Source organism: Dipodomys merriami, unplaced genomic scaffold, assembly GCF_024711535.1.
Source record: "Dipodomys merriami isolate MVZ:Mamm:240054 unplaced genomic scaffold, mDipMer1.0.p SCAF_20, whole genome shotgun sequence".
In the NCBI taxonomy this organism is placed as follows: domain Eukaryota; kingdom Metazoa; phylum Chordata; class Mammalia; order Rodentia; family Heteromyidae; genus Dipodomys; species Dipodomys merriami.
This window is the reverse complement of record NW_027203382.1, coordinates 25,312,009-25,337,869: the sequence shown is the minus strand read 5'-3', so window position 1 is coordinate 25,337,869 and position 25,861 is coordinate 25,312,009. Positions and strand designations below refer to the sequence as shown.

The window sequence follows — 25,861 nt, the reverse complement described above, 5'->3', positions numbered from 1 at the left end:
GTTAACTATCTGTCATCCAAAATTCTTGGGATCTGAGAGTCTCAGATTCTGGAATTCCTTGTCTTTTGAAATATCTGTGCAGACTTTTTTGGTAAGCATCTCGAATTCAAAGTCAGAAACATTTTGAAATCTCATCTTGCCACCCCAAAGTGTCAATGAACTTCAAAATGCTTCAGATTTTGAGCCAGACACTGGTGGCTTATGCCTGTAATCCTAGTTACTCAGGAGGCTGAGATTGGAGGTTTGAAGTTCAAAGCCAGCCTTGGAAAAGAAAAAAAAAGTCCACCAAACTCTTGTCTCTGATTAACCAGCAAAAAGCCAGTAGAGGTGTTAGGCTCAAATTGTAGAACATTAGTATTGAGTGAGAAAGCTAAAGGAGAATGCTCTAACCCTAAGTTCAAGCCTCAGAACCAGCATACACACGTGCACATACACACACACACACACACACACACACACACACACACACCACATACCACACACACACACACACACACACACACACACACACACACACACACACACACGAGTTTTAGATACTAGAGTATTCTGAATTTTGAGTTTGTAGATTAAGGGTGTTTAAGCAAACAGGTTATAAAATAATTACCAATGTAAAAAGGCAGAGCACTAGTGGCTCAGGCCTATAATTCTAGCTACTCAGGTGAGATCTGAGGACTGTGGTTCATAGCTAGGCTGGGCTAGAAAGTCTGTAAGACCCATCTCCAATTAGCTTATGAAAAGCTGGAAGTGGAGCTGTCACTCAAGTGATGGAGTACTAAGACCTGAACAGCTCAGGAATCACACCCAGGCCTGGGTTCAAGCTCCAATACCAGCACAAAGCAACAACAACAAAACAAACAAACAAAAACAATTGCCAGTGTGAAAATAATCCTCCAGACAAAAATCTCTAAAATTGATGCCTTTTTCCTTTTTATAACTCAACATTTAAAAAATTAACTTGCTAATTCTACTCTTGTGTCTGTATTAGACAATATGGAAAGCAAATGTGAATCATCATACCATACATTCTGTAATTGGAATCTACTGGGGGAGTATTATCATATTGCAAATTATGATCAGGAAAGACTAATCAGCCTGACCTTTATCTCTTCATGCAGAGTAAGATAAAAGAGAGCATATGTCCTCTATTGGACTGCCTTCATAAAACAATAAACTGGCATTACTTCTTAAGTCTAAGAGTCCATAGCAAATAGAAGATAATGGAATCCCTGAGATAAAATCACCATGGTTCCAAAATGAAAAGCAGCTCTAAAATGGGAAAAAGACTCCCAGATGAATGTTCAATAGAAAATGCTTATTTGAATTCTCATGAGGAACACAGGGTTCTTTTTGCTTCTTTAAGAAGATGATCACTCATGTCCTAATATACACTAATACTTCTTGAAGAGTGTGGAGGGAGTTCGTGCCGGAAGTTCAGGCAAAATGGACCAGAGGTCTCCTGTGGTAATCTCCTGTCACACTGTATGGTTTATTTGTCAAAAATTAACATACTTGGGTGCTGGTGTATTTTTTTTTTTTACTGCACAGACACCAGATTCATCTGTCCTTCATTCACCACTTAATTATTAGATTCTCTTCATTCTTAAAAATCTGGCAGGATTAGAAGACTATGATTTCTGTCATATTTTAATGCAAGCTGTAATGAGATTTGCATTTTATTTTATTGCTAAAGGTAATTCAATGTGCTTCTCCCATTTTTGGAGACATGTTTTGAAGACTACATAGGGCAATTTATCAATTTTATTAGATATCTTTCTTCTTGGAACATTACACAATTAAAAATTTAATACCTGCTAGGCAAATAGACTTTCTGAAATCCTTTTGTTTTGTTTTGTTTTCTCTCTCTTTACAATACTTACTGGGAAGAACTAAAAAGAATAAGAGTCAGAACACTGGGATGATTAAGGGAGGCCTCAATAAGCTCCATGGAGAAGCTGCCTTAATCACTCTATACCCTTCCCACAGTAGGACACACAAAGACATTGAGCGTAGGATGGGACATGACTAGAGCAACAGAAGAACAAACATTTCCTTTTGGCTTGGGACTCATTATGGAATCTTAATTCTACAGAATTCTGAAAATGCCACAGACACATTCTTCCCTCTGGATTTCATAATATAAAACACATCACCTGCTGACCAACAGCAGTGGGTACACTGTAAGTTTTGCTAGATAGTAATGTGTCTAAGAAGAAATAAATTTCTTAACCTACCTATGCACTTTCGTTACGTGCAATCTAGACCATTTCAGGAAATAGTTAGGTCTCTAAGGAAATTTTGGCAAATATCTAGGACACTCAAACCACAAACCAAATTTAGCCTGAATATCCAGAGACCTTACTGAAGGACATTTTGCTTTTGATTGTCCTGGGCAGACAGGACAAGGTGTATATATGGGAGGAGTGAAGGTTAAATCTGATGGAAAAAGTAGGTTGACTCCACATGCAGAATCCAGAAAGGATGGTTGAATACTACTCTTCTAACTTGGCTAATCTACAGGAGAAAGGGTAGAGATAAGATCCACCTGAGCAACAACAATCCTTCCTCTTGACTCAATGCCCCAGAGTAGAGATGTGTATCTTCAATATGAATAGAATTTGGTGCCTATTTGTAAGTAGGCTAGAAAGAGAAAATGCAACGTATCTTATAGCCTACCATACATTGTATAGTCTACACATGGCTTTTTCTCAGAGGCATCACTGATTTGTTAGCTTGATGCTCCTAAATAGAGGGCTAGCTCAGATTCTAGAAGGAAGTCATTTCTACAGAGTTTCAAAACAATAATAACAAAAAAAAATACTAGGATACAGATGATTATTGCCTCTATCAGAGAAGCTCAGATAACTCAGTAAAATCTGTTGACCACCACCACCACACAAGATATGCATTAACAATGGGAGAAAATATGGTAAGAGTAATTTCCTGCCTTTATTGGAAACTCATCATCTACTAAAGGACAAGAAGGGACCTAGAAGTCTAATATAAGGCAGAGTCATTAGTTAAACTGTTAAAGCAAGGTGTTCAACTGCTAAAGCAAGCAAAGCCCTTAAGCCAAAGAAGACTTAGGGATTCTGAGTTGGACCTCACAAGGCAGAGGCAAGAAAGGGAAGGGACAGGAAGAAGGTAAAGAAATGGGATTCAACATTACTTCACTTACACGAAATCCTTACCTCCGTGCAAATGAAAAATGGGCTGAGGCACTGGGGGAGAAATTTCTTGGGCTATCTTGAGGGCTATTTCCTGTAAAGAAAAAGAGGAGAAAAATGTGTCACATGAGCTTGGTTTTTGTACTACTATCCATATCCAGAATCTTCTTCTCCTTAGTAATAAGTTTCTTTACAGCTCTGTAAAATGTTGTTTTCTCAAATAAAATTTTACTTTTACCTGGAGCACAAGAGTGTCTGAGTTTCAGCAGACTTCCAAGTATACAAAATTTATGAACAGACATCCACCATATCACCAACCACAGCCCTCCAAATCCACCATATCACCAACCACAGCCCTCCAAATATTTAATCACTGAAATAGTTCCACTGTACACAAGAATGAGTATCAATTCGCTTTGGTTGTGCTCCTCCAAGTGCAAGCCGGATGGGTAGGTACATGCTTCTATTTGAGGGGTGATGGTTATAGTAAGAAGTGTGAGTTGTCAAACTTAAATACTCCCATGCTAAAAAAAATACATTTTAAAAGATGGATATGTCATAAACTTCTAGGGAGAACTCAGCTGTCTAGACCTGTTTCTAACACATCCCAGATTAATCCTAGCATCGCTAGAAGGGCCCAGCAGGAGTGCCCCTTGTCAATATTTTCTTCAACAATCTCTATGCCCCTAAACAGCTGGAATGTGACTGGCCAGACGGCTTCTAAAAGCCACAGCCACAAGGAGATGGGCAGCATGTGTCTCTTCAAGTCTTTCCAGGGCAGAGAGGAGAGCTGATTGCTCGCTGGAAGGAGGGTAGCTCCTTTGGGGCTTGTTACTTTCTCCATTAGCCCACTCAACCTGCTGCTGATCATTGACAAAGCTTGGCAGGCAGCTGGCGAGGGCAAGTTCAGGACACTCCAGACCACCCTGCTTCCCTCTGCATGCTTAATTAGATTGAAGGAATTGTCTGAAGACCACTTGGGACTGAAGCCTGTTTCAGTATGGAGGTGAGGAAACGCTGCAAAGAAAATCCTGTGTGTTCATGAAAAACGGAAAACAAATTACAAAGATATATTTGATCCCTAACAACAAACCAGTTGCCACAACACTGGCTTTTCCGTGAAAGAGACTATTGTAATTAGGTATAAGGCTTACAAGATTTCACACACAAGTTAGTACCTGGCTGTAAAGTAAACAATTTATTACCAGTGGACAAAAAGAACAGACTATCACATTAAGAAAGGTAAGTTTAAGTCCTTGAGGACTTCTGGACCGACAACAACTACTGAAATTTTTCAATTAACTTAAGGTTGCAAATTTTATAGTGATGCCTTCAACAGACAGTCGTTAACTTTATGACAGACAGCACAATCAAAGCTGTTCAACGGGGAAGTGCTGAGAAGCCCATTTCTTTATGGAGATAGACTCAAGAAGCATTTTCCCCCTGCCACAGTGAAATTTATCATGTCTTTGCATCTGGTGTTCCTTGGACCCCCTGAGAAATAGATTTTTGCTTCTGCCATCCAGTAATCCAAGACTCATTTGGTCTATTTATCTACACTGCTAAATTAAGTTATTTTGACTACTCTGAATAACCTTTATTCCCCCACCCATAATGTATGTAGCTTGTAATTTACTCTCTACATTTCTTAAGACCTCAATAATTTCAAGATGGCTACAAAGTTTTGCTTCCCAAAGGGAAATAGCTAATGTCAGAAATCTTAGTCAAGATTTTGTAGTTTTTCTTCCCCCTTGGGAAAAGTATTTACTTTGTGCAAACACTACAGAGTGCAAATTATCTGTAAATTATCAAAAATAAAATAACTGCTTAGTTGAGGCCAATACATTTTGAGAACAATCCCTGCTACCTGATTTTACTCAGAATGAAATAATGCCACGAAGGAAATATGATCCCAAATTCTTTGCTTGTGTTCTTTTAAAAAGAAAATATTAAATCTTGAGAATTAAATATTATGGACCAGGACAATAAGAGAACGATATGAATATTTTCACAATACAGGATAGAAAAAAAAAGCAAAACAAGAAATTAACTGAAAAATCACTTTCAATTTTAGAGATTTTTAACAAGTGATCTCCTCAATATTCTATAAAATATTGAGGCCCACCACCTGTATGTTTGTTTGATAGGCAGACAGAGAGGTGTAGACAGGTTAATTAAACATTGCTCTATTTTTTTTTTTTTTTTTTTTTGCCAGTCCTGGGGCTTGAACTCGTCGGCTGGGTACTATCCCTGAGCTTCTTTTGTACAAGGCTAGCCCTCTACCACTTGAGCAACAGTGCTTCTTTTGCTCAAGCCTAGCACTCTACCACTTGAGCCACAGCCCTATTTCCGGCATTTTCTATTTATGTGGTACTGTGGAATAGAACCTAGGGCTTCATACATGCTAGGCAAGCACTCTACCACTAAGCCACATTCCCAGCCCTTAAGAAAAGAAAAAGGCTAAGATCTGAGGATTGGATTTGAAGCCAGTCCAAGCAGAAAATTCTGTGACAATCTTATCCTCAGTTAGCCAGCACAAAGCCAGAAGTGAAGCTGTAGCTCAAGCTTTTAGCAACACCTAAAACAAAAAGAGCTAAGAGACAGCACCCAGATCCTGAGTTGAAGCTCCAATACAGGCACGTGCACGCACCCACACCCCCCCACACCCCCCCACGTAAATAAATACATAAATAATAAATAAATAAATAAATAAAGTGAAGAAAAATAAGAAAAAGTCAAGGTTGCCATTAGTCATCTCTTCAGATTTTGCTTTCTCATCTCAGAATACCTTTCCAGGTATATCAGCTGCATACATATTTTCCTTATTTTCTCCCTATGCTGCTATAAAAGCAATCACAAATTCTCACACCTTAAACTCAAGTCTATAAGAACCCATCTGAGTTATCTTAATGATGCCAGATCTCTCCTCATTTCATGTGCAACTGAAAGGTCAGATTGAAATGTAAGTATACACAATCCACACCCACAGTCATGTGTTCCTCAGGCACTAGACATTTTCTGAGATGCACATCAGGCAATTCCATAAATGCTTGATTATCACAGTCTGTACCTAAATAAACTAACATGGCAACTAGGTGATATAATCTTGTAGGTGATCTTTGGAAGTTTTGACAACAGAGTTGACAGAATGTGATGAAAAATGAGATTCAATGGAATAAAAGGGGATGCTGTTATTTGATGCACATATGTATGCATATTTTAATTAAGGCTCTTTAAGTGTCATGAAGTTGTAGAGAACATGAGGAGAATGGAGTGGGCTAGAGTTCAACTGAGGATAGTTCAGCAAGCTTTAGATTATCAGGAGAAATAGAAGGGACTTCTAAGAGGGTCAGAAAACAACTCAAACAGTAGTAGGATTCAAGAGTCAGGCTTTCTGGCTAAAAGAAATTCAGACTGGTAAAGCCAATGAGCTGTGGACTATGGTCATTGGTACTAACTAGTGGCTGATCTTAAAAGATGCTTGAATGCAAGAGAGAGGTGTCAGAGATTTAAATTGGGTATTAGTAAACCTGGTATGGGTGGCCAGACTAGCACCAGAGAAGGAAGAACTGGATTGGACATGCAAGGCCAATAGAAAAAATATTCGGGGGGATGAATCAAGTATAAGAAGTGATAGGCTAGAAATAAGTGATGAAAAAAGAATACAAAGAAAAAGTGATTGACATCTCCCACATGGATAAACTAAAAGAATAGAATGACTAGCCCAATGGCAGGCATCTTGGGAAGTAAGTCAGATTGTGGTGATCACAGAGGAGGAAAAAAAAAATCAAAAAACAAATGAGCATCCTGTAGACTTTTGTGGCATGTGTTACAGAAAATTCAGCTTTCCCCAGGGAGAAATTACAAGATTTAGCAGATTAGACCTGTGGAAGTCAATCTTTGCAGTCTTTGTTCTTATTTGAAATAAAAATTGATTTCTACTTGGTCTCTGAAGATTTAGAGACATTGTTTGGTCACACAGTGATCAAAATACTGTTAATTTAGAACAGTTCTATTATAAAGCATGTCATCTCTATCCTTAAACTCTGAAATGAGGACCTGACTATTGCACTTGTGCAGGAAGCTTCTTTGGGATAAGAGAGCCAAGATGGACTGAAACCAGAGTCCTATACATGACCTTCACTCCTCACAGCACTGCTGTCTGAATTCATCCACCCATCTGCAAAGCAATACCTGGGAGACTCTCAAATGAAAACTGGTGCCAGTTAATTCTCTGCCCATATGTGCAGCTCTTGCTTATAACTCAAATCCTGCTGCTCCAGGGATTTGCTGGCTCTTGCAAGTTTGAGTGCTTGGACACTTTATAGACTGCTGATATCTTGGCTGATGGCTCTGACCTGCTAGCGAAAGGCTCCGTAGTGGTCAAGCATTAGGTAGGTAATTAACTCCATGAACCCCATGGGGCACAGGAATGGCTAATAAGCAAGCCGTATAACAAAACCATACTTTACCTCATGGCGCTACACAGGGAGCCTCATTTCAGAGGCAGTTATTGTTAAGAAAGTGATTTCTAGATTAATTAAATTGTTTGATTGCTTTGTAATTAGGTTGGGGAAGGCCCATGTCTTTGCCACAGAGAATCAAGCTGCAAAGCTTTTTAAAGGCATATGCTTTACCCATTATAGATTATTAATGTGCTTTTAATGGGGGCTGTTCATGAAATGATAGTTTCTGATGCCCTGATTTTCTATCAGAATTGAGTAAATTCAAGAATTAATGGCTACAGCCATTTAAAAACTCTTGATGGAACAAAAAGAGTGAGCCCCCATTTAAATCCTTGTTGTTACTACCTGATGATGCCCTTAAATGAGCGGTGATGTTTCAGCTCTCAGCCGTGTGCTGTTTCTGACTGCTCTTCTGGGAAAACCTTTGCAACACATGGCCTCTATTTAAAAACCTCCAGTACTAGATCTTACAGAACCATATCTAGGACCTCCTTGCAAGATGAATGCCAGCAAATAAAGTGGCCACTGGCACACTTATTCAAGAACCTCAAACTGAATGAACTTTGTGAACTAATAGTTCGAGTCACCAGAGAAGTTTACATCAACCCCACTGGAACAAAACAAATGACATGTGAAGAGAGGCAGAGACCTCTTCTCCACTTAGACACCTGTCTCAGAAATTGGCTCCTCTCCAGATATAATTGTGGAATATTAATTAAGCCTGGACAGCTGTTTAGAATCTAAGTAGCCAAAGAAAATCCTTGACTAGCTGTCTCTGGGTAAGCTGTGAAGTGTTCATTGCAAGCCAAAGAAAAATAAGCTTGGGATTTTAAGTAAAAAGAGCACTATGCACAATGGATCAAGGCTCTCCTGTCCTGTGGGCTCTCTGAATATCTTCTGGGTTTCTCTGTGCTGCCTGCCTTGTTGATACTTCCAGAACCAGCACTAATACCATTGCTTGATTCAATACCAGAGGGGAATGACATAGATCCTTTTGAGCTGTTTGTGGTAGGAAACTGCCATCTTTGACAGGGAAGGGGGGATGCTGGTAACATAGAACGACTTTAGTCGTCAGAAATATTGGCAGCAGAGTCAATGGGATTTGCTGAAAAATGGGATTGAGTGCAATGGAGAAGGAAAGAGAGAAAGCAAGGGTGGAGTCTAGTTTAGGACTAAGCAAATGCCTGAATGGTGGCATTGAGTGAGATACGGAAGACTGAGAGAAGATAGGTTTGAGGATAAGAACGGAGGTGGGAGAATTAAGAGCTGTGGTTAGCAGGGGCATCAATGGGTTTTGCCTATAATCCTATATAGTCAGAACGATGAGATCCAGAAGATGGAGACTCAACCCTAAGCCAAGGCAGAATAGTCTGTGAGGCTCCCATTTCTAAAATAATCAGTAAAAAGCAGGATTGGAGGAATGCTTTTGTGCTATAAGGCCCTGACTTCAAACCTCAATACTTCTCTCTGGCAAAAAAAAAAAAAAGGAGAAAAATCTGCATACTTGGATAAACTTTAGGGTTCTACAGAGGCTCCACTTTAAATATATGAAAAGGTACTCCTATCCCACATGATATGCAATTATATATAACACAGTTGCCTTTAGCTGCAGTTTCCAGTTAACATTTATGTTATCTAACATTTAAATCTATAATATAGGTTTTTTGTTATGGTTTAGAGCAAATACTTTTAATACAATTCTCTTTAGTGCCCCTGATTGGTTTCAGACAGACACAAACCAGTCAACAGTGCTACTAAAAAAGATTTGCTAGAAATAATTTCAATACTTTTCAATAATTTCAATGATTCTATCTGTCATCACAAAAAGTAAAAGTGAATGGAATATAATGATACACACATTACACTGAATTTCTGCATTTTTCTCACTAATTTACCATTCTAAATTCAAGTAAAGAATATGTTCTAGTTATAGATATAAACCAATAAAAATTATGTTTTGCTCAGTACCTAAGCAAGCTTCTATTGTTCAGAAAACTAGAAACATTGTTTTTCTCCACTTCAATGAGTATTAACTTCTTTCCATGCACAGAGTTTTGAGTTATCTGCTAGAGTAAATTCAATAAGTGAACATGATGCATACAGCTAAAAATCTACTGATAGATGCAGGAATACATATCACTCACTCTAACCAGACCTCCCAAAACCAATTCTAGATTGTTACATATGTGAAGAATTTTTTCTAAGCCAAAGCCTTTGAGTGTACCAAATTCCTTTTAACAAAACCTCCCAATAATGGTAAGGTGTGAACAACATACCACTTCCTAACAGACTGATAATTGTACTTATAATGTTTTCTAAAGATTGATGGATGAGAGTAAAGAGTGTGAATGAGAGACCAACCAAGAGGTCAATTTCTATGTCACTGACTCTCATAGATGCCCCTTGTCCCCCATTCCTTGAAGCCATTCCTCGGAATGTGTGTCCTGTATTTGAAATGCTGTGGCGCTGACATGAATCCCTTGGAGATGTGTTATAATAGGTTCTTGAGAATGTTTCAGCTTTGCATTGACCCTTCCTTATTACTCTGAATTGATGTCACATCTCAAGGTGATCCTGAATAAAGACTAGAGAATGTCCAGACTGATGGAGAAGGTGGATGTTTAGTTGTTTGCTTTCCTCCCAACCTACTATAATTCATCAGCCAGCTATAGAAAAAGATTACTTTTGCCTTTTGTTTATAGTTACTGAGAAGCATTTGTAAGATCAAGGAAGGGGAGGTAAAAACATTGCCACCAAAATAGGTATTCCTCAGTTTCATGCAATTATGTGAAATGTGATTGGTGCTATTAATTTTAGATAATCAATTACTGCCTGATTTTGCACATGACTACATTAAAGAATGAACAATGTATTCGTGCTATTTTTCTCTACCTTACAGAAAGAGATTTCAATTTCTTAACATAATTAAACACAAAAGACTCCCCATTTTACCTAGAAGAAGAGAATGTTTTCAAGAAATTCATTCCCAGATCATTAGCCTCAACTGCTGAGTAAGTTCAAGTCAAAGCAGAATTAAATAGGATGCTGTATATTGATGTGATTTCCTAAATATAATCTAAAGGAATTCTTTATCACCCACCTTTCCTTTCAGCATCTCTTAGTTAAAAATATAAATATTAAACTAACATGGTCCTACTTAACATATTATAAGTGTTCCTTTAGAATCAGCTATATGGCACTTGTATCACAAAACACAAATATACGTGCAAGGATTTTTTTTTATTTTTGAAACAATTATTTTTCAGTTTCTACATCTAGAAGAATTCAGCTTAGTTTTTAAAAAATCAACAACATTCAATGTGCTAAGAATCTAGTAAATCAGAAATCGGAGTTTCAGTTCTTACACACCATACAGATCTTAGAAATCCCTTGGCTCTGAGAGTCTTCCTCCTCCAATATTTTTCTCAACCTTGACTATATACTAAAATCAACTAGGAATTTTTTTAAATGCTTTAACTAGGGAAAGCACAGAAATGGTGGGACAAAGGGTGGACCAATTCAGCAGTGATGCTCACAAGATACATTGTTGGAAGTGAACTATGCAACTTGGGGGGAAGGTTAGCGGGAAGAAAAAAAACTGGGAGAAAATGACACTGTTCAAAAAGAAATGTACTCATTACCTGACTTATGTAACTATAACCCCTCTGTACATCACCTTCACAATAAAAGAGAAAAAAAAATGCTTTATGTGAGAAGATAGAAATTGAAAGCTGGGATGCAGAAGCAATGCCTGAGAATTTCCTGGTGCAAGGCAAATCATTTTGCAAACCTGCATGTGCCCTTTTGAGCTCTTTCAGCAGAAAAGGGTTGGAATTTCCTCCCACTTTGCAATTCTTTGTAAAATGGAACTTTCCACTTCCTTGTCTCAGGTAGAATAGTAGTTCAATGTCCTTTTTACACACATACTTCCCTTTGACCTCTAAGAAATCTCAAAACAGCAGTAAAACCTTTCCCTATCAACAATGTCAACACTCCAGAATCCCACCTGCCTCATTCACACAGGGTTCACTCCAAGATTCCTGTAGATACCTAAAACCACAAATACTACTGAACTTTCTATATACTACACACACTCACACACTGCTGGACTCTATACTCTATATACTATAAAGTTGTACAGACTACATATATAATATATATACATATATATGTATATGTATATGTACTTTTGCTACTTTCTTCTAAATTCACTCTGTCATACCCACCAGTACTTTAATTTCCACTAAAAGAGATAATATGTGTCATTCCTATGATACTGACATAAGATTATAAAGCTTTTTAAAAGAAAAACTCAGTGAGAAATATATTCATTAACCATAAAATTGTGGATACTTTTTCTATCAACTTTAATCATTTGTTTACTCAAGTCAATTTTCACTATAACCAGTACCTAACAATATATGAATAAAATACAATGACTTTTACATTTGTGCAGTTCATGCTCTGTTCTCTTCCCCCATAGGTAAAGTATCAGTTATTTGGTCCATGAGATACTAAAGCAGTTCAATGTTTTAGGGCGATTAAAATCAGGCATTGGGTCTGAACTCAATACATAATTATCAGAAGCAAAACTAAGGTTCCCTCATTCTAATTATCCTAATCACCCCCCCCTCATAGAAAATACACTTTTATTCACGTAGGGATGTTTCCATTCAATCCCATATTGAAATTCTGTACATGGGCCCCTGTGTTCATGATATTTCCAGTAAGCAACCCTTAAGCAACTGATGCATGAGCACAGGGGGGCTTGGTTTAAAGTACACACAACTGTGAGGTTCTAGAAGCACACATCAACCTTTAGAGAATTACTGTGAAGAAGCCATACTTATTAAATGCATATTGTATCTTTCAAGTATTTTAGGGTATACTCAGGTAGGGAATAAGTTCTGATCACCTTTTTAGAGGATGATAGGGTCTTTAAGGCCATCATTGAATAAAAAAAATTCTAGATACACACAAGATGCACATTCTGGAAGTAGCTCCTAGTTTTCAATCAAGGACACCAGATACACTGTCAGTTCAGAATCTCAAGATCCTAACCTTGACTTCCCATTAAAATGGCCTAGGGAACTCAGAAAAATCCCCAAAGCCCAGGTCTCACCATAAACCAATTAAATCCAAATGGAAAGGGGTGGGGGTAACCATCAGTCATAGTTGAACGCTTCCCTGGTGCATTTAAGTTTCAGAAATACTACTTCAGATTCTGCTTTAAAGAACAGTAGATTTTATACTTTCAGTTGTTCTCTAACCTTACTAGGTATGGCAATCTCTGGGGAGCCTTTAAAAAGATACACACTGATGCCAGGCAAGACCCCGGACGTTTCTGATTTAATTGGTAGGGAACGAGGATCTTTTTTAAAGCTCCATAAGTGGCTTTAGGGAGCACAAGGTTTTAGAACCTACAGCACAGGCTTCTCCCTCTGAAGTGTTCCCACATCACCCTGAGAATCTGTCACTGGGCACCTCCTCGTACTTCTCCATCTGTAGGTCTGGGGTGGAACCCAAGTGTGTATTTCTAACTAGCCGCCTCCAGTTACTGCTGTTTGGGGGACCACTGTGGAAACCACCACACTTGTGGGAGTCATGATGAATCATGGAATGTTTTACTTTAGTTAACGGACAAAATAAATTTCATGTTTTTCAAAAACAATTAGCTTCCCAGTGGAAGAGAGAATTGATGGAGGTAGGGCACGGGAAGAAGAGAATGCATAGAGATATGTCTGGTTTTACATTTCTTGCAAAGCCATGAACACGTGGCTTTGGAAGAGGGGCTATGTAAACTCATTTTAGAGGAAAGTGGGAAGGCTGTATAATAAGACAGGACCTGAGAATTCTCATTCCTATTGGTAGGCAGATGACTGGTGGCTCATACTTGTAATCCTAGCTAATCAGGAGGCTGAGATCTGAGGATCGAGGTTTGAAGCTAGCCTGGGCAGAAAAGTCCCCATGAGACTCTTATCTCCAATTAACCACTCATAAACCAGAAGTGGAACTGTGGCTGAAAGTGGTAGAGTGCGAGCCTTGAGACAGTAACCAGGCCCTGAGAGTTCAAGCCCATGATCGACAAAACAACAACAACAACAAACAATAAACAAATTGGGCACAGGAAAATCACTGGACTTGAGAACACAGATGGATGGAAGACAGACCAACATGTGATCTGGAGAAGTATCCAGACCCGAGATAAAGCTGTGGGGAAACTGAGTACAGTCTATCTGGAAGAGACAGTACATGTCACAAATGACATGTAGATGGTATATGTAACTCAAGGGCTGCCAATAATCAAACTAGACAAGGAAACTAAGAGGGGCCAACAAAAGCAGCCACACAGAAGTCGAGTATTCAGGCTGAGTTATATGTATGTATATGTATAACATATATATAAAACCACACATCCATGTACATATACACACATACACATGTATGTTGTAGATGTATATACATGTGTGTTTAAAGTGTAGGTGTGTCGTGTGTATGTTTAATAATACACATACGTGTCACTGAATTTGGCCTCTGGGAGATGATGGAGGATCTCCTACAGTGTAGTACTAGCCAAGAATGTTGTGAAACTCACATGCTCTCTCTCAATTCATCTTGGGCAATGTTAGACCTGAGCTAATTCCCCAGGGATGAACCAATCAGCATGAACTGCTGCTGATTGGTATGTTTTACCAAGATATATAATAAACATAATAAGTAACAACATGTACATTTGGTTATTAATTAAACTATGATTTTGAAAATAAGAAATTTCAAATGTTGTAACCGTTAATAACTTCATAGTATGAGTTGAAAACCCATTATTAAAAATGTGCTATCAGATGGAAAATGGGTGAGACAATTCCCAAGTGGCTGGCGTTAACATTTTATGATACCAAGTTACTGCAAAACTAATGTTCAACCTTTTTCCTGTTGGTTAGAGGATATGTGAATCTAGATTTCCAACAGACCAATTTTACAAAGGCGGTTCAAGGTTTTTTTTTATTAACCTAAATTAATGTATATATTAATATGGTTCAGTGTGATATACTGGTTCACACATACAGCAGGCACTAAGGCTGTTTTTAATTAACTTTTAAAGAAAACAAAAATTAAAGACAAAGCTCTGTTAGTTTTGTAATGCTTTCCAAAAGTAGTTCACTCAGGTTTTTGTTTTTTTTTAAAAGGACATTTTTGTTCCATCAGTAGATGTCATAAAAACACTCCTACATTATCTGAGGCTCCATGCTATATCCAGCCGGATGCATGTTTCTGGGGGATGTTGGGTTCATCACTACCCAGGGGCTGACTAAGGAGAAATTGAATTGAAAGGATACTAGTCCCATTGCCACTGATACTGGCAAATGCTACACATAAAACTGCTTAACTGCTTTAAACTGCAGGCAGATGGTGAGAGTCGAAGCAATGTGCACATGGGATTTTTTAGCTGAAACACTTAAAATCCATAGAAAAGGAATTGCTAACTTGAAAAATAATGGGTCTTTTTGTTGTTGTTGTTGTTTTGTATGAGTCCTGGGGTTTGTACTTAGGGCCTGGGCATTGTCTCTGAGCTTTTATACTCAAGGCTAGTGCTCTGCTACTTGAGCCACAGTTCAACTTCTGAAGGCCTTTCTTGCCCAGGGCTGGCTTTGAACTGCAAACTTCAAATCTCACCTTCCTGAGTTGCTAGAATTATAGGCATGATCTCCTGGTTCCTAGCAAAAAAAATAAAAATAAAAATAAATAATGTTTTACAACCTTATTCCAAAGATAACATATAATCACAGTAGTAGATGTGAAAAATATATTTCATTACAAAAATAAAATGCTAATGTTACTGTGGTAGTGTTTCTTTAGCCTGATAGTGTGCACATGTACTTGCAAATATTTTTAAGTCAAATCACAAAGCGTATTTGATTTTGTGTGCTGCTTTTAAATTTTTTAATGTTTTGGCAGCACTGGGGTATGAACTTAGGGTCTCGAGTTTGCTTGCATTCATGCTCTGTACTTAAGTCCTGCTTCTGGCTGGTAAATATTTTGGAAATCCATTTCCAAGTCTCCAGGACTGTTCTTCCTAGGCTGGGTTTCAACCATCATCTTCCAGATCTCCTAAGTAGTTAAGATTACAGGCATGAGCCACATGTTGCTGGCTGTATTCTGCTCTTTAATGTTAGATTGTAACTATAATTTTCCTATACCTTAAGCAATTTTCAAAAACAATGATTTTTAAATTAAATTTATTTTTTGGTTCTGGGGATTGAAGAGAGGAATTTCTGCATGCTTTTCCTTCCTTCCTTTTTTCCTTCCATCCTTTTTTCCTTCCTTCCTTCCTTCCTTCCTTCCTTTCTTTCCTTTTTTCCTTCCTTCCTTTTCTTTCTCTTTCTTTCTTTCTTTCTTTCTTTCTTTCTTTCTTTCTTTCTTTCTTTCTTTCTTTCTTTCTTTCTTTCTTTCTTTTCTTTCTTTCTTTCTTTCTTTCTTGTCCAGGATCTTTCTCTCTTTCTTTCTTTTCTTTCTTTCTTTCTTGTCCAGGATCAGGACTTGAACTAGGTACTTGACACTTAACACTCATTGGCTAGTGCTCTTCCAACTGAGCCATATGTCCAACCCAAGAATATATGTATGCTAAACAGATGTTCTACTTCTGATACATCTCTACCTACACACACAATGTGATCATTTTTAATGGCCACCAAGTATCCCATTATACAGATAGGTACAATTTGCCTAATACTGGCACAGCAACAAAACAAACTCTTAAAGTCAGATGACTGTATTTAGGACAAAGTTTGGTTTGTTATCATAATTTATGTTCATATAAATTATGTTATATAGTATAATTTTGTCATTATTATTTTTCAGACAGGGTCTTACTATGTGGTCCAGCAGGCTGACCTCAAACTCATAAACCTCTTATTTCAGCCTCCTGAATACTGGAATTACAGGTATGCACCACCATGTCCAAGCTTATTAATAGCACTTTTGATCATTACTTTGTTCTACTGATCTGGTTCCCTGCCAACAAGGGTATATTATTACAAATTAATAAATGAGCACTCAAATTATCTGATAGGACATGTCGAACACCTGAAAATGTACATTCTCAAATCCAATTGAGAAAGGTAATACTGCTGGATCTGTCTGGCTAGCTCACAAAGCAGCTTTCTTGTGGCAAGAAGTGCCTGCCAGCCCTTTTGGTTGTTGGCCCAGGTATTAAGTGACTAATACTGGGAATTCAGTGTAAGAAGGGAGAACCCATTTCTGTCTCCGGCCTTTCAGGATGTTGTATTGTTTGTGATGTCTAGCCATCAGTTACCAGCCAACTCAGGATTTTGCAACATAAGACTTGTTACATAGGAAATAAAGGCAGTTCCTACTAAAGACATGGTCAGGCATTGGCTTAGTTATGCTCTCCATTGTTAACTCTACTGTGGGTGGCAACAGGCTTTTACAGATATTTTAAGGAAAAGTATGACTAGCTATCAAACACACAATTCATGGGGCAACATGAGACTCTGAAGCATGTTCATGTCAGTAACTTAAATTTAAATAATACACTTTCTACTCTACTAGGAAAACAGCTTTAGGAAATAAAATGGCAAGTAAGATTCTGGTGAGACAGACAAACAACTCAGCAGAAAAATGGGTAAGGTCCCATTTACCAGAAGAAATAAATGACTGTCCTTACATCAATAGTAAGAGCAGGAGGGACAAAATAAAACAAAGCAGATCCATACTGTTTGTGTGAAAGATGTTGTCAAGAATGTGTACATTTCTCTATGTCAAAAGTCTGTCTGAGGGGCTGGGAAGGTGGCTCAGTGATAGAGCGCTTGCCTTGTATGCATGAGGCCCTGGGTTCGATTCCTCAGCACCACATAAGCAGAAAAAGCTGGAAGTGGTGCTATGGCTTAAGTGGTAGAGTGCTAACTCTTGAGCTGAAGAGCTGAGGGACAGCGCCCAGGCTCAGAGTTTAGGCCCCAGAACCAACAACAACAAAAAGTCTGAGTTGGTGCTGGTGGCTCCTGCCTATAAGCCTAGCTACTCAGGAGGCTGAGAGCTGAGGATCATGGTAGGATGGCAGTTGTAAGGCAGCCAGGTTAGGAAAGTTTGTGAGACGCTTATCTCCAGTTAACCATCAGAAAAGCAGAAGTGGAGCTGTGACTCAAAGTGGTAGAGTGCAAGCCTTGAGGGACAAAGCTCAGGGACAGTGCCCCGGCTCTGAGTTTAAGCCCCATGACTGACAAAATACAACAAAACAAAACAGTCTGTCTGGGAATGGCAATCATCAACAAGCAAACTACAAATACTGGTGAGACTGTAGGAGATAAGGGAACCCTCATATATTGTTAGTGGAAATGTAAACCAGTGCAACCACTATGGAAATAGGTATGAAATCAGTCTTCAAAAGACTGAAAATAGAGGACCTATGATATCACCTTATTATTCCTGGGCATATGTGCTAAGGAGAATAAATCAGTATGTAAGAAATACTAATACCTGTATACCCATGTTTATGACAGATCTTTTCACAATCACCAAGCTGCAAAACTAGCTGAGACTAGCCAAGATACTCAAAAGTCAATGATTGGATAAAGAAAATATGATACATGCATGTGTACATATGAGCACGCACATGCACACACAGCGTCACAGTATCCATCTACGTAATTATGACAGTGAATCCTCCTATTTTAATGTAAGGTAATTCAAAACTAAAATAAAATTTAAAGCCTCCTTTGGATCTCCAAATAATTTTTATTTCATGTTTATGTTTGAAAAATGAAAACTGCCCAAATAAAATGACTATTGATAAGCTTAAGAGTCATATTTCCGACCTAAACAATAATACAAAAGTATGAAATGTTAACCAATTCACCTATCTTTTTACTTTCAATTTGAAGGATGCTCGAATATGCCCATTTCTCTATCCAAATACGTCATCTCATAAGGGAGCAGATGTTTTACAAATTAAGAAACTTACTTCTTCATTTCCTTTATTTGATCTATTTATGATGATTTATACCTGTAAATACTGAAATAGGGCATTTCACCTCCCCCAAATTTCAGAACTAAATCCATTCATTCAATGACTGGTAAGTAACTCAAAAGACTGGAAAGTTCCAGAACATTTTCACATGTGCCCCCCACCCCCAAGCTTTTAGGCCTAATATTCCAGCAATGTCATTGCCACAAACTGAGATATATCAGGAGATAGATAAATCAGGAGATAGATGGTTTTCAAAGTGCCTAGGTGGTACGGGCAAAAGGAAATTCTCTTTTTCCATCAAAACTTCTTCTAGACACCCATTTTCAGATGTAAATGGAGTGAAGAGAAAAAGAGCCCATATCCAAAACAAGTTAGTGAGTCCTTCAACTATGCTCTACTGTGGCACAATTTGTCACAGACTCTGACATTTTCCAATAAAGGCTACAAGATTAGTATAAATGAATCTTGAAAATATGGGGTAAAAAATACCCTTAAAAAATAGAAACTTCGCTGGCTGTCAGTGGCTCATGCCTGTAATCCTAGCTACTCAGAAGACTGAGATCTGAGGATCATGGTTCAAAGTCAGCCCGGGGAAGGAAAGTCCGTGAAACTCTTGTCTCCAATAAACCACCAAAACACCAAGTGGTGCTGTAGCTCAAGTGGTAGAGCACTAGCCTTGAGCTGAAGAGCTGAGGGGCGGTGCTCAGGTCCAGAGTTCAAGCCCCATGACCAACACAAAAAAAAAAAAAAGAAAAGAAAAGAAAAAAAAAGAAAAAGAAACATGTATTCTTGCCAAAGAATACATAATTTTTAGAAATGTGTCTACAATCTAGTCTCCTCCTTTAACAGAAAAAGAAATTGAGGCCAGGTGGAGATAGAGTTGTCCAAAATAATATTTGTTACTGGATCCAATTAAGTCTTCAGGAAAAAGGCGGGGGGCCAGTGGCTCATACCTGTAATCCTAGCTACTCAGGATCTGAGGATCTGAGGATCTCAGTTGAAAGCCAGCCCAGGCAGGAAAGTCTGTGAAACTCTTACTGCAATAAACCACCAGAAAAGCAGAAGTGGCACTGTAGCTCAAGTGGTAGAGTGCTAGCCTTGAGCTGAAGAGGTGAGAGACAGCGTTCAGGCCCAGAGTTCAAGCCCCATGACCGATAAAAAAAAAAAAAAGTCTTCAGGAAAATAACCATGAAATAAAATTTCCATGCATCTAAGGGGGAAAATATGAGCATAGTTCTCCTCATATTTAAATGCTAGACTTCCTGTTTGCTAACATCTAATACCTTAGTAGATGAAGCACAAGGAATGTTCATGATTTACAAAAATTGTTAGGTATCCTACATCATTAACTTGCCACCAATGCCAGAGATGTTGGCAGGAGAGTCTGTAGGAGAAAGGTTAGAAGATTCCTGGCTTTTGTTAACATGGATAGGATACTGTTTCTCAGAGGTACCATGTCTGAACCATCCTTGACTTCCTTTAATCATGTAGTGTCCTATCATCTTAGAGTTACTCTGCTTATCTCCTGGCTACTCTTTTAGATCCCACAGCAAAAGAGTTAATTCTTAAAATAAAACACTCAGAAACCTGGCACTGGTAACTCATACCTGTAATCGTAGCTGCTAAGGAGGCTGAGATAGGAAGACTGGTATTCAAAGCCAGCCCAGGCAATAAACTCTGTGAGACTCTTATCTCTAATTAACCACCAAAATCCAAAAGTGGATCTGTGGCTCAAATGGTAGAGTGCTAGCCTTGAAAACAAAAGCTGAGGGACAGTGCCAAGGCTCTGAGTTGAATCACAGGAGATACACACACACACACACACACACACACACACACACACACACACACACACACACACACACACACACACACACACCACACAGGGGTTTTCTTTATCCTTAAATCATATCATAAATGATAAATATAACAAAGATGCCTCTAAACATGTGTATTTCTTTTTGGAAAAGTGAAATCTGCTCATTATGAATCTACTTGCAGTGGAAAAATCCAAATGCTTTCATAGAATCAGACAGAAGAAATATAATGAGACAGAGTGAATCAAGGCTCATGGGTAGGGTGGAGATTTCCCAGACCCTCCCTGATCCTTCCAGAATGTATCTTCCAGGGCCAGCTTCCAGGCCCTTGCTAGGAGTTGAAAAGGCAAAGCGCTGGGGAGCAGAATTCAGAGCTGGGCTCCAGCATTAATGAACTGTGGAACTCAGAACATTTGTTGCATGGTCATCAGACGTGTGTGTGTGTGTGTGTGTGTGTGTGTGTGTGTGTGTGTGTGTGTTTGTACACGCACCCATGCACACATGTGCACGTGTCCGTGTCTGTCTGTCTGTCTGTATACCAAATGTTTAACTCAAACAGAAGATTACTCTGAGTAATGTGTTAGGTTAAGTGTCCCTGGCTGAAGTAAAGGTGAGGAAGGGAGATGTGGCCCCACTCCCAGATCACCCTTCCTAGTTCTTATCATCCAATTCCAATACACCAAAAGGTAACACTACTATCATTGATTTCCCAAATGATATCTAAACCAGAACAAGCACACAGGCTAAGGGAAATGAGCAAACCCATAGAGACTGCTTGCTGATAGTCAGCAGCCCTCATGTGACTCCAATATGTCTGCATCCTGATTTGCTTTGTATCTGCACACCCTACTGTTTGTAAGTCATGAATTCAAGTTGGTTGTAATAATGCTTAGGATGTTTCTTAAAACCACAGACAAGTACACTTTAAATAATGCGAATGCCTTCATATTGAAACAATTACACGGAGTTACAAGGGCAAGTTTTATGATTTCCAATTGGTAAGTGAAGAGGACCCATTTGATAATGTACTCATAGATCCCCAAAGTGACACACCCAGACCAGAATTGCTGCTGAGTGAAAGGACTGGGTGAAAACCTGGATCTACTGTACATACCACTTAGCCCTTTATCAGTGGTCAGTGGTGTTGCAAGAGGGTTTTAGGTAGCAAGGATCCTGACTACATAGTAGCTGGTGGGGAGGAATTCCTACCATAGAGTCTAGTCCTTAGGGACTGAGGGAAAGCAGTATGAACAGCTCTATAGCCTCCTGTACTAAATAGTTCCTATTTCATTTACCTTAACACCACTAGGTCACCATGATGTCACTGGGTACAAAGTTCCTGGAAGTTTAATACAACCAGCTATTGTCTGGACTTGAAAGAACATATTGAGATGTACTTAGATAAGTGTTGAGTTATTTTAGTGCCTACACCACAAATTCTTGATGCTTATAAAATGTCATTTGCAGCAAGCATTTGAGAGCATTTCCTGTCAATATAATCTCTGGCTTCTAGGGCCTCAAAAAATAGACTATAATAACACACATACACAAATATAATGATATAAGTTCAAGGCAGTATGAGGTTAGCATGTTAAACAATAGGTTCCTAGATTAAGCTAAGAAAGTAATTAGAGTGTATCACAAAGATTTATTTGTGTGTTGTCTAAAATCTAAGGAGTTAGAAGATGAAAAGGGTTAAAAGGTACTATGGAGGGAGAAAATTTGAAGAACATCATATACAAAAGTAATTATTACAAGGAAATCCCTCTCTACGATTGATTTATGCTAATAAAAATAAAAAATTTGTGTGTTGTTGCATTTGCCATAACAATACATATATGAACAAAAAAATCTGTTGTTGATTTTTGTAATGCTAGTAATTTAGCCTAGGGCCTTATTCATGTCAGGCAATTGCTTGACCACTAAGCTACATTCTCAGTCCTAAGAACAAAAACTGAAACCAGCTAATATATTCACCAGGGGAAGGAAGTTACAGAACATTCATTAAATGGATATTAAAATGAAATGATATATGGAAATACTCAAACTATCATACCAAAAGAAAAACCATCTAGACACAAAACTTTATCAATGAGTCCACCATACATGTGTGTATATAAATATTTATATATACAATGACATGCATACCTAAATTTTATGTAATAAATAAAAGTATAGAAAATATATCTTTTTAGATTTATAGCCAATGTTAAGTAGCTATTCCAATGGTAGAGTGGGCTAATGATGATTTTCACCTTCTTCATGGATATATTTAGTAAATTTTTGACAATGTTTATAGACTTTATAAATGGAAAAAATGTTTTTAAAAACAGATTTTATGGGCTGGGAGTGTGGCTTAGTGATAGTGTGTTTGCCTAGCATCCACGAATCCCTGGGTTCAATTTCTTAGTACCATATAAACAGAAAAAGCAAGAAATGGCGTGTGGCTCAAGTGGTAGTGAGCTAGCCTTGAGCACAGAGAGGCTCAGAGACAGATCCCAGGCCCTGAGTTCAAACCCCAGGCCTGGCCAAAACAAAAAATAAAACTAGACTAAAAACAGGTTTTATAATCCTAGTTACTCAGGACGTTGAAATCTAAGGAGCTTGGTTTAAAGCCAGCTGGACAGAAAACTTCATGAGACTCTCATCTCTAGTTAACCAGCAAAAACCCAGAAGTAGAGGTATGGATTAAATGGTAGCAAAAGGGCTAAGGGCCAGTGCCTATACTCTTGAGTTCAAGCCCCAGGATCAGTTTTTACTAAGAAGAAAAAAAAGGAAGAAGATCCAAGATGAAGGATAAAAAACACACATATTTTTAAAACACCTAAAATGTTTCAATTTTTTGGTAACAACTCTTCTAAAATTATACTGCTTTCCTTATTTAAGCCTTTCTAAATTTTCTCCCCCAGGTCTAGAAAAGCCAAAGCTTATTCCCTTCTCTTACATAGGTATGTTTAGGGTTCCTCTCCCCCAAGCTTGAGCTGTAAACTCAGATAGCTACCACCAGTGTGGATAGACACCCTTGTATTTCATTACAAGCTCTCTAATTACCTACTGTTCTCCTCATATAAAAGCTTAGACCTTGAAAAGCCTGCAATTTGGATGGCTTCAGTAGGGAAGTAGTCACATGATGCTGCAGTAAACATACAAATCTTTATTAAAGCATCATTAAAGCTGAAATTACAATCATGCCAGTGTGAGTGAGTTCAAAGACAGAGATGGCATTGCTGTACATAATATTTCAATATGCTAGAAAGGGAAAATGCTTTTAAGCTTATGTTCTTGAATTTAAAATGCAGACCTATTAATCATCCATTTTATAGGCTGACCAATGAGAGTACAGCTGCTTTGGTAATGTTGAGTGTCTTGCCTTCTGGCAAAGACAGCTGTCCAGGTCTCAAGTTAATGCAGCCCTTCCTCAAGTCCTTTCATCTCTGGAACAGTTATATTGACTGTGAAACAAATACACTTCTTCAAAAAGCTAAGGGCTTGAGGAAGACAATGTGCCCTTACACATAGCTGAGGATTTTTGACCTCTGGGATAATTTAGGAATCAGCTGATGAGGAGTGAGCTAGAACCACCATGGGAAAAGAAGAGTTGAAGCCACAGGAAGCTATTGTGGCATAGAGTGGAAATTTATTGTACTTTAGAACAAATGCAACTCTAGAAAAGAGTGCAGAATCCCAGGTTCTGACAAGTAAATCAGAAAGGTCTATTCTTTACTCATTTTAATACCTAAGTATTTAATATACTAAGGATTTAATATACTACTTCAGTCATGCATATATACTTAAAACAATGAAACATGCAATTAAACATCAACAAGATATTAATCTAAAAAGTCTAATCCAATTGCAGTCAGAGTTGGTAAACCAATGATTTTAATTTCATTATAATATTGTATAAAATTTGAAATTGAAACAATTCTCTCTTGATAACTTTAAAGAAAATTGACCATTTCTCATTGAAATTTTTAAGGATCTTTTAAGTAACTTTAAGAATGCCCAGGAGCCAGGCGCTGGTAAGGCTCACACCTGTAATCCTAGGTACTCAGGAGGCTGAGAGCTGAGGATTGAGGTTCAAACCCAGCCTGGGCAGAAAAGACTCTTATCTCCAATAAGCCACCAGAAAACTGGAAGTAGTGCTGTGGCTCAAGTGGTAGAGTACTAATCTTGAGCTGAAGAGCTGAGGGACAGCACCCAGGCCCAGATTTCAAGCCCCACCACCACTACCACCACCACCACCAACAACAACAACAAAAGAATGTCCACTTAGTGTCAAGACAACTTCAGTTTTCCTAAATTAAGTGTGTTTCCTATTTGGCTGCTCGTTGAGGGTGGGAGGTTGTAAATGGGTGGGACCTGGATGGCTAAATTATTAAGTCTTTGAAAAGCAATAGAAGACCCCCTCTCCACTTTTAGCATTGGTGAAACATTAGATTGTTAACAAGGGAAAGAAGAGATTTGCTACAACTACTTGCAAAACAAAGTAACTGAGAAACAGTGCTATGTCATTCCACGTTTAAGAGGGTTCATTTTCTTGGGCAAAAGCAAATCTTGGCTTACAGTAGGGCGTATACTGCCTCATTGACCCTGAGAGTTCAAAGAAACTTTAGGTATTTCTGGGTAAATAATCATTTATTTCAGCGGAAGTGCCTGATGGGCCAGGTGACTTTGTGATAAAACTTTCCTTTCTTCCTTTCTGGGAGCCCTGCCTTCTTGTGGATGCTATGACACTCCAATTCCTCTGTCCCTCCTCCCTCTGTGGTTGCTGCTTCTTAGACTCCTGATGGCCCTTTGGCCTCTTAAGACCTCAACATTGTAACACTGCAGGCTCTATCTTCTCTCTTCAATGAGTGTTTGCCCTCTTAAAGTTTAAAACCACAGCAATGAGTGAATGACTTCCAAAGCCATACAAACAACACGGACTCTGCCTCTCAGAGTAACACTGCCTACTTCTGTCCCTTACATGTCTCCTGAGCCTTTTATGCCCATAAGGCAGCAAAGTGAACTCACACACATTGCTTCAGCTTTGTTTTTCTTGCCTCTCCTCTCACGGGAAACACTCTCTATATACTTGAATCTTCCCTACAGGACAGCTGGAAGTCACCTTTGATCAACTTCCTCTCTCTTCACATTCAATCTTTATTGAGCAGTGGTGATTTTAAATTGAAAAGTACATAATTGAGACCCAATTGGTGCTTCAACAACTAATTCTAAAGAAGAGCCACAGTATGCATGTACGAGCACACACACACATACACACACACACACACACACACACACACACACACACAGACTGCAAAATTATAATTTTAAAAAACCAGCAACAATCAAACAGAAAGAGGTATAATAGATAGATAGATAGATAGATAGACAGATAGATAGATAGATAGAATATATTAAACTCGGATAGCCTTAATTTGT

At 38.4% G+C, this 25,861-nt stretch overlaps 1 protein-coding gene across 9 annotated transcripts in view; it reads right to left on the bottom strand.

Moving 5' to 3' along the window:
• Mast4 (microtubule associated serine/threonine kinase family member 4) overlaps positions 1 to 25,861 on the bottom strand; it is a 602,193-nt gene that overhangs the window by 78,597 nt on the left and 497,735 nt on the right. For all 9 annotated transcript variants that reach the window (XM_070031269.1, XM_070031266.1, XM_070031264.1 and 6 more), the window contains one exon: positions 3,192 to 3,261. In XM_070031269.1, the coding sequence (XP_069887370.1) occupies positions 3,192 to 3,261 (70 nt within the window). The remainder of the gene's footprint in view (positions 1 to 3,191; positions 3,262 to 25,861) is intronic.